At 61.6% G+C, this 8,963-nt stretch overlaps 2 protein-coding genes across 2 annotated transcripts; both read left to right on the plus strand.

Moving 5' to 3' along the window:
- Positions 1-524: 524 nt before the first annotated feature.
- MRPL55 (mitochondrial ribosomal protein L55) lies at positions 525-1,147 on the plus strand. The gene is made up of 3 exons (XM_050890948.1): positions 525-550; positions 739-928; positions 1,004-1,147. Exons 1-3 carry the CDS (start codon positions 525-527, stop codon positions 1,145-1,147), a joined length of 360 nt encoding a protein of 119 aa, XP_050746905.1.
- Positions 1,148-1,182: 35 nt separating this feature from the next.
- C2H1orf35 (chromosome 2 C1orf35 homolog) lies at positions 1,183-4,515 on the plus strand. Its single transcript, XM_050892465.1, is given in 10 exon segments — positions 1,183-1,224; positions 2,017-2,155; positions 2,322-2,475; positions 2,559-2,604; positions 2,719-2,801; positions 2,983-3,055; positions 3,365-3,444; positions 3,743-3,810; positions 3,813-3,882; positions 4,155-4,515. Coding segments are annotated over 9 exon segments (930 nt in total). The 5' UTR covers positions 1,183-1,224; positions 2,017-2,061; the 3' UTR covers positions 4,417-4,515.
- Positions 4,516-8,963: the final 4,448 nt, after the last annotated feature.

Consider the following 8,963-nt stretch of genomic DNA (forward strand, 5'->3'; position numbering starts at 1 on the left):
GGCTGAACCATGATTGGGGCGGGGGGGAGCCATCGTGGGGCTGAAACATCGTTGGGGGGGGGGGGTGTCATCGTGGGGCTGAACCATGATTGGGGCAGGGGGGGAGCCATTGTGGGGCTGAACCATGATTGGGGCGGGGGGCAGCCATTGTGGGGCTGAACCATGATTGGGGCGGGGGGGAGCCACGGTGGGGCTGAACCATGATTGGGGTGGGGGGGTCATTGTGGGGCTGAACCATGATTGGGGTGGGGGGGGTCATTGTGGGGCTGAACCATGATTGGGGCGGGGGGGGTCATTGTGGGGCTGAACCATGATTGGGGCGGGGGGGAGCCATGGTGGGGCTGAACCATGATTGGGAGGGGACTGGGGGGGGCCGCCCTGTGATGGGGACAGGGCTCTGTCACCCCATAGCCACCCCAGGAGAGCTCCCCATCCCCCAGGGTGTCCCCAGGAAGCTGCCTCACCTCCTGCTCCGTCTGCCGGGGGCTTACGTGGGGGATCCGGCCTCATTCGCCTGGGCTAAGATGGCAGCCGCGAGCCGGACACGGAGGTGAGCATGGCAGCGGTGGCAGTAATCCCCCGGGAGAGCAGCCGGTTCCTGCAGCAGGAGCCTCAGCGGGGCTGGGTTTCCCGAGGCGACGGAGGTTCGCGTCCTCCATCAATTTCGACCCGCCACGGCGACGTCTCCTGCTCTCCCAGCCCTGGCTGACTGGGGTCCCCCTTTTGCCTTCCCGCCAGCGCCCTGCGCCTCGACGCCGTCCCCAGGCTGCTGCCGGTGCTCGCCGCCTCCCGCCGCGGCAACTCCAACCGCGCCTCCGTCTCCCACCTCCACAGGCAGCTCTACGGCCGCCTCTACCCCGTCCTCCTGGTCAAGACCGACGGCTCCACCGTCCGCCTCCGCTACCAGGAGCCGAAGAGGATCCTCATGGTAAGGCGGGTGGGGGGCAGGCTGGGGGGTGAGGCGAGGCCCCTGGGGACGGGAGCTTCACGCCGTCGCCCTCAGTTGCCCCTGGACAGCAGCACGCTGCCCGAGGCGGAGCGCAAGGCCCGGCTGCGGAGGCAGTTCCCCAGCAGGCCGAAGGCCGAGCCGGAGGAGGCCTTCGAGGGCATCGACCTGGGCACCTACAAGCGGTTCTGGAAGAAGTGAGGCCCGGAAATAAATAAAAATAAAAATAAAAATAAAAATAAAGCCGGGGAACGAGTCATCGTGCTGCAGTTTTGTGGGTTTGTTTGGGTTTTTTTTTTTTGCCTCGGTTCGTGACTGGGGTGGCACCGCCGGGAGCTCTGTGGGTTCTTTCCCGCCTCCCCCCCCCCCCCCCCGCTCGGCGGGGCGGTGGTATCGTCCGCTTCGCAAACACCCCCGTCCGTCCGTTTCCCCCCCCCCCCCCGTGGCTGAGCGCGGTGGTAGCGGCCGGGGCGGGGCGGGGGAGGGCGCGCGGGCCGCGCGGCCCGGAGCGGCGCGGGAGGTGCGTGCTGGGGGGGGGAAGGGAAGGGAAAGGAGGGGGGGGGGGGCGGGAAGGGGGGGCGTGTGTGGCCCCGCCGTTTGCAGCCGCCATCTCCCCCCCCCCCCCCCCGCGGTGTGCGGCCCCTGGGCGTGCAGTGACCCCCCCCAGGCGTGCGTTCACACACCCCCGGGCCGTGCAACACCCGCCCCCCCCCCCCCCCCCTCCCGGGCCGTGCAATTCCACGCCACTTCTGTTCCCCCCCCCCGCCCCGCGTGTGCAACTCCCCCTCCGGGTCGTGCAGCTCCCCCCCCCCCCACCCCGGGGCCATGCAACCTCCCCTTGGGCTGTGCAATCTCCCCCCCACACCCCATGCACCTTCCCCCCAGGCCGTGCAACCCCCCCCCCCCCCAATCCAGGCTGTGCAACACCCCCGGGGCTTCGCTTACCCCACCGACTCCGGTGGGGCCACATTGCTTCCCCCCCCTCCAGGAGACCCCCCCCAGGGTTGCACGGAGGAGCTATGGGGGAGGGGGAAGCAGGGGGACCAAACCCGGGGCTGATCCTCTTGCAGGTCACCAACCACCCCCCCCCCGCCCCCGCCGTGGGGTCCGGCACCATGTTCGGCTCATCCCGAGGGGGGGTCCGGGGGGGCCAGGACCAGTTCAGCTGGGAGGACGTCAAAACGGACAAACAACGTGAAAACTACCTGGGTAAGGGCTGACCTTGGCCCAACACCCCCCCCCCCCCCAATTCCCCATCCCCATCCTCCCTGTCCCCCCCCTCCCGACACGGTTTTGGGGTGCAGATGGAGGTTTTTGGGTGCGAGGATGTTGCGGGGGGGGGGGTATGGGGGGGTGTATTTCTCTCTCCCCACAGGGAACTCCCTGATGGCGCCGGTGGGCCGGTGGCAGAAGGGCAAGGACCTGACCTGGTACGCCAAGGGCAAGAAGGAGACGGCCCCGCCGCTGTCCCGCGAGGAAGAGCTGGCCGCCGTCCGCCTGGCCGAGCAGGAGGCCATGATGGCAGCCCTGTGAGTCTACACCCCCCCCAAAAAATTGGGGTGCAAGGCATCGTCGTGTCCCCCCCCCGCATCACCCGGTTTTGTTTTTATAGGGGCTACAAGAATGTGAAGAGGCAGCCCACCGGCCTCAGCAAGGAGGTAAGGGGGGGCACCACGCGTCCCCCCAGCATCGCCCCGTGCTGGTGTCGTCCCCCCCGGCTCTATATTTTTAGGGGGGGACACAGGACGCTCTCCCCCGCCCCAACCCCGCAGGACCTGGCCGAGGTGTGCAAGCGGGACGGCGCCGAGCGGGACGAGAAGGACGTGGACCGGGTGGTGGGCTTGGGCAGCTCCAGGTATGGGGCAGCGGTGTGAGGGGGGGGTCCCACACCAAAATGTCCCATTTCAGGGCAATTAGATTTTAAAATTTTGCTATTTTTATGCTTTTTTTGGTGGGGGTTGTTTGTTTTGGTGTTTTTTGTTGGGTTTTTTTTTTTCCCCCATTTCGTGACTCGTTGCGGCGACGTCTCTCCCCAGCGGCAGCGCCGGCCGGGTGATGCTCTCCAAGGAGGACAAGGAGGCGGCCAAGATGGGGCTCTCCGTCTTCACGGTACGGTCACGTCTTCCTCGTGAGGTTTAAAAAAAGATGGAAAAAGGCAAAAAGCCCTGCCCCGCGCTCAGGGTATTTTATTTAAAAACAAAGCTGGTGGTTGTAGCGCAGAGACCTGCAAGAGCTCCCCATGTGCTGTTTGCATGAAGTTAATTTGTGAGTTTTAATTCGGAAGCAGTTCTTGCGGGTATTTTAATTTTTTTCCAAATTAAATTTAATTTTCGAAGGGAGCAAGTCCCTTTTTCTCGTAATTTGAAGCTACGGGCTCACGGACTTGCTCCGTATTTTTCCCTCCTCTTCCAACCCTAGCACCAGAAAGTCTCCAGCAGCCCCGAGACGTCTGGCTCCAAGAAGAAGCAGGAGAAGGAGGAGAAGGTGGAGGAGAAACGGTGAGGATGGGGACCACTGCTTTGGTGGGAAACCACCAGAAATGGCCTTTTTTGGGGGGGGAATATTTTGCAAAATGCTTCTATAGCTCCGTTCAGCATCGAGCTTGTTCTGCATCTGCCTGAATCACCCCCAAAATCTCTACTTTGCCCCCAAAACCTCTTTTTTTTTTTTTATTGCTGGGGGCTTCTCCTTGGCCAAGGAAGGACGTGGTGGGATGCGGCTGGAGGGATGAATTTTTGGAGGAGCCGGAGGGATGCGCGGGGCAGGGATCCTCACTGCTTGATCTCTTCCCCGCAGACCGGAGGGCGGCAAGAAATCCAAAAAGGAGAAAAAAAAGAAGAAAAAGAAGAAACATAAGAAAGAAAAGAAAAGGACAAACATCACAAGAGGGATGCTGTCCCGTCGTCCTCCGATTCTTCTCCGGACCAGGATGAGAGGTAGTTAGGTTGGGATGGGGGCTGAGCCCTGGTCGCGGGAGGGGACCGGGACGGGGGGACCCCCGGTCCCGCCCCCCCCCGCGACCAGGGCTTGCAGGGCATCATCGCTGGAAAATGGGATGAAGGATTTAGGAGAGCCACATGGTCATGGCTGGCATCAGGATGCCCCATCGGCATCCCCTCCCTTTCCAAAAATCCCTTTTTTCATCCCCAGAATCGGCTTGTTGGTGTCCCCCACGTCCCTGCCGTCACTTACCCCTCCATCCCCGTAGGCACCACCGAAGGAAAACCCAGCAGCGCCCGCCCGAAACGTCGCGGCACGGCAACCGGCGTCGGCACCACACCGATTCCTCTGCCAGCAGCTGGGATTCAGGCAGGAGCCCCTCGCATCGTCCCGCCCGTCGGCGGAGCCGGAGCAGGGACGGTCGCGGTCGGCACCCGTCCCCACGGCGCAAGGGGAGGAAGAGGAGCAGGAGCAGGTCCCCTCCGTCCCGCGGGATCAGGCAACGCCACGACACCGATTCAGAGGACTGAGAAGGGAGCCTGGGGTTTTTCCAGGGAGATCTCACATAGGCTATATCTATTTTTTAAGGTTATTAAATTAAAAAAAGCCGCAGCTCTGCGGTTGCCGGGGCTGAGTCTGGCAAAGGGCATTATGTTTTGTGATGCCAGCTGCCCCTTCCCTGCCCGCAGCTCCTGCCTTCAACCTGGGGCGACAGCGCCGGCAGCTCCCCCTGCTATTGCCCCCCGGCCGTGGTGGTGGGGTGGGCAGCAGATTCCCGGGCACCCTTCTCCTCGCTCCCTGGATCCATCCATCCAGGCATGGTTTAGCACAGAGGATGCTGCGGGGTTGGGTGCTGGCGCTGGGCCGGTTCTGGCTGCGATGCTGGAAATGCTGTGGGTGCCTCGTGTTTATGTAAAGAGGCTTTGGATGCAGTTATTAGTACGGTTTTTAATATCTTCTTTCGATGCCCTCGAGTTACTGCCAGGGAAGCGGCTGAAGAAGAATTTCTTTCCTTAAACCCTCCCTTAAGTTAAATAAAAGCCGGGGCTCGCACACTGCTGGGAGGGTTTTGCATCTTGGACCCGATGGCTTTATGATGGCCGGGCTGTGGGGTTCTCCGCGGGGCCACCTCTGCTCTCCACGGGGCGATGGATGCTCTTCACGTCGCAAGGGTGCTCTCCGTGGGGTGATGGGTGCTCCCCACGGGGCCACACGTGCTCTCCGTGGAGCAGTGACGCCCTCCATGGGCTATGGGTGCTCTGCGAGGCTCATGGGTGTTCTCCATAGGTTGACATGCACTCCCCATAGGGCATTGCATACTCTCCATAGGGCACATGAGCACTCGGGACACCCCCCTGGGACTCCGAGGAGAGGGCAGAGCCCTGGCCGGGCTGTCCCAAGGTGACATTCACCTCCCCGTCCCCAAAAAGCTTTTAATTCGGGCAGACCCCAAGTAGGAGCTGCTGTCTCCCTGGTGGGACATGAAGCAGAGGTGGCTCCACCACCCCCAAACTCCTGCGGGGAGGCAGAAATCACCGCAGGGATGTCCACGCCGTGGGGTCCCTGGGCAGCGTCCCCCTGTGTCCGTGTCCCCTGCCCATTCCCCAGGGACGAGTGCTTTCCCGGCCCAAGTTTGGGGAAAATCGGGGGCTTTGTGACTCAAGCAGCTGCAGGCAAGGGTGATGGATGTTCCTTTTGGTTGAAAACTGGCTTTTTTGGTTTAAAATAAAAGGAAACTGCCCTAATTAGGGGCTGGAGGGAGAACCTCTGAAAAATTCCTTGGCTGATGGGGAGAAGATGGATGGGGCTGGATGTTCCGTAGACATTTGCCCTCATCACGTGCACCCCGCAGCGGGGCAGGGAACAGCAAGCTCCGTTCCCATCCAGCATTTTAAACCTCAAAACATGAGTATTTATGTGCTCGGTGCACTGAGAAAGGGGATTTTTACATCAATAAATAGAAATATTGATCCAAATGGAAAGGGGTTGTCCCGAGCAGCTCCGGGCCGGAGCATCACCGGCTGCCGGAGTGGCGGCGCCAAGCACAAGGACCTCGTTTGTGTAATTAATGATGCAATTTCTCCTGCTTAAGACAGGGCGGTTTTGTGTGTCTTGGCAGACAAAAGCCCCAGGCTGGCGACCGGCCTGGGTTTACACTTGGGCAACATTTGGGGGGGGCTGGGGGGTCTTCTGTCATCTCGGCAGCCGTGCCATCGCCCTGCCTGCAGGAGGGCCGGGGGTGCGGAGCCGCGCTGCCCGTGCGGGGTGGGATCAGGCGTGCCCGGTGTGGAACAAGGGCAGCATTCATGGGGGGGGGGGGGGGACACACAGCGGGATCGGGGCGATGAGCTGAAATAAAGCCTTTCTGTCCCGCTCCCCTCCCCGGCTGCGGGCACGTGCTTAACCCCGCCGACACGGGCAGCGGGAGATGCTGCAGAGCGGTTGCAAGCTTCGGTGATCCCCTCCTCACCCCAAAATGCTTTTTTGGGGGGGGGGTTTGACAACCTTCTGGCAGGGTCACAGGGCTATTCCTCTCGGTTCGAGCAGCCATAGCCCCAGCTGCAGCCCAGGGACTCACCGCGTGGCTGCCCACGTGCAACCCACGTGGCACAAGTGGGGTAGCCCCGAGCCCACGCGTTCCCTGGCCGGAGGCTCTGACCCTGCTGGTGCTCTCCAGACTGAGCTCACCGAGCTCGGGGTCACCCTCCCGGGGATTTTTGGGGTCCAGGCTGCAAGTAGTGCCTGCTGGGAGCATCCCAGCGCAGGGCAGCGGTGGGGATGGTGGAGCAGGGCTGTGCTTAACGGGAACTCAGTGTGAGAAGCTCCAGGCTGAAAAGGGAACTTAGGGGAGAGCTGAAACACCACAGCGAGCAGAGGAAAAAACCCAGAGCCCACGCAAATCCTGCGTCCCGCTCCCTCCATGGGCTCCGACTTCTCCCGCCTTCATCTCCCAAGCGGGTGGGATGGATGCTCCCGGCCAGGCTGGGCTCTGCCAGGATGATTTGCACCCGCGGCTCTAAGCACACGTCCCAGCCGGGGCAGGGGCAGCCGGTGCCGGAGGATGTTAATCTGCCAAGCCCGATGCCGGAGGGGCTGTGGCAGGGCTGTGCCAGCGCAGTTCAGCTTGGCCTGGAGAATTCCCTCTCCTCAGCTTTCTCCTGCCTCCCGGGGAGGTTGCACCTCTTGCTCTCATTTACCAGCGGCTGCGGAGCCGTGCTGCATGCCGATGCCTTCCCCGACCCCGCAGCCGGGTGTTTCAGAGCTCAGCCTCTCCCGCTCTCACCCCTTTGAAACCTCTGCCAAGGCTTTACCCCCCCGCCTGTCGCTTTTCACAAGCCCTGTTAAACCATTCGCGGGACCGCAGGAGCTTTACCCGCGCCGAGGAAATGGGATGGATGGAACAGCGCAGCCCACGGGGATGAGGGGAGGCAGGGAGGGCTCTGGGGCTGTCCCCCCCAGCTTGTGAATGACCCAGGGGGAGCACGAGGAGGGTCAGAGAGATAAGCCCCCACGGCAGCTCGTGTCCCCAGGGCTGCGTCCCCTCCTTTGGTCCCAACATGGAGAATCAGGCAGGAGCTCTTACCCCTCGCGCTGTCTGAAGGAGGTGCCTGCGCCTATTTCGCACTCAAAACTGAGATCCGAGCAAAATAGTTTGAGAAATACAGACGAGATAAAAATGAGGGTGAGCGGGGGTGAAGGAGCCCGGCCCCATCCCCACCCCAGGGCTGGACACCCCATCTACCTCCCTGCCGAGCTGTTGCACCAGTTCCTGGGTGGACTGGGGAGGAACCACACCAGTTGCAGCGTTTCGCCCTGCCGAAGGGAGCCGGCTTTTCATGCTCGCCCTTTCCCCTGGGCGTGAGCTGCCTCCTGCCTGGCTGGCTGGGTGGCTAAAATCCCCAGGGGCCCGGCCGAGCCCAGAACAGAGCAAAGCCTGTGCTGCCCTGAGCAGCGGGCACAGCTCCCACGGCTCGCTGATCTCAGATAACATCAGCACATTCCCCGTTTTTTCCTCCTTCCAGCCCCGGCCAGCAAGCAAATTCCGTGCTTAGAGGAGCAGGATCTGCGGCATGGCCGGGGCAGTCCGGACACGGCCTGGCCCCTGTGCCGACACGCCTCAGGTGAAAACCATCGCTTCAGAGGAGGCTCTCTGCTGCCGACGGGGTCGGGGTGCTGTGTCGCAGCAGGTCATCCACCTTTTTAGGATGGAGTGGGGAGCTCTGCTTATTTCAGCAGCGCAAAGTGACACCAGCAGGAGAGCTGGCCCTTCGATTCCCTCCCAGAACAGGAATAAACAGATGTCACACCCTATTAGGTATGCAAAGATCCTGATTCCGAGCTTGAAATTCAAGGCAAGATGAACAGCTTCAAAAAAATAACCTGGCTTACAGGGGTTTTGTAATTCCACGGTTTGCCTAGTACTATTTAACCTTTACTACCGAGACAAGCGCAAGGAACAGACACAGGGCTGGTTTCCCTTGCCGGGAAACCTGAATAAACCTGACCTCCCACCTGCAGCTCCCCCAGCTCAAGACAGGGCAGAGAAGACGCCCACTTCGCTCGACGAGCCTCCGCACAAGAGAGGACACTCCTAGAATAAACCTGTGCTCGGGATGAGGGCGGTCCGCGCACACACGTTAAGCAGCTGCCGTGCTACTGAAATATTCAGAGAGGGAAACAAAACTGGGGAGCGAGGGGAAGCGCGATCTGGTGAACAGAGATCAAGAGATCCTCCAAAAGGCCAGCTCTCACTTGACACCGAGAAAGCAGATGCCAGGTCAACAGCCTACAGAGCGCGCAGCACTCCTGTCTCCTCCTGGCACAGCTGCGGTCCCCTCCGATACCCATCCAAAGCCCCAGGTTTCCCCACGGGGGAGATTGCTCTCTAACCTGCATCATATACCTTTCATCTTATAGTTTTCCAGCCTGTGTAATGGGGAATCTGCTGCAACTCCAGCCAGGAGAACAGCCAGCAGCCGGCCAGCAGCCCGAGCGTGACCGTCAGCGAGGAGAAGCTGTAGGTGACGGGGGAAGGCAGGATGAGCGGCCGGGAGGAGCTCTGGCCCAGGTCTGGAGG

This window comes from Gymnogyps californianus, chromosome 2 (assembly GCF_018139145.2).
Source record: "Gymnogyps californianus isolate 813 chromosome 2, ASM1813914v2, whole genome shotgun sequence".
NCBI lineage: Eukaryota > Metazoa > Chordata > Aves > Accipitriformes > Cathartidae > Gymnogyps > Gymnogyps californianus.

Bases quoted from the DNA above. Each gene is read 5' to 3' on its own strand.
- MRPL55 (XM_050890948.1), top strand. From the start codon at position 525: ATGGCAGCCGCGAGCCGGACACGGAG. The intron at 551-738 runs GTGAGCATGGCA...CCTTCCCGCCAG, and splicing joins GCCGCGAGCCGGACACGGAG to CGCCCTGCGCCTCGACGCCG. The intron at 929-1,003 runs GTAAGGCGGGTG...CGTCGCCCTCAG, and splicing joins AGCCGAAGAGGATCCTCATG to TTGCCCCTGGACAGCAGCAC.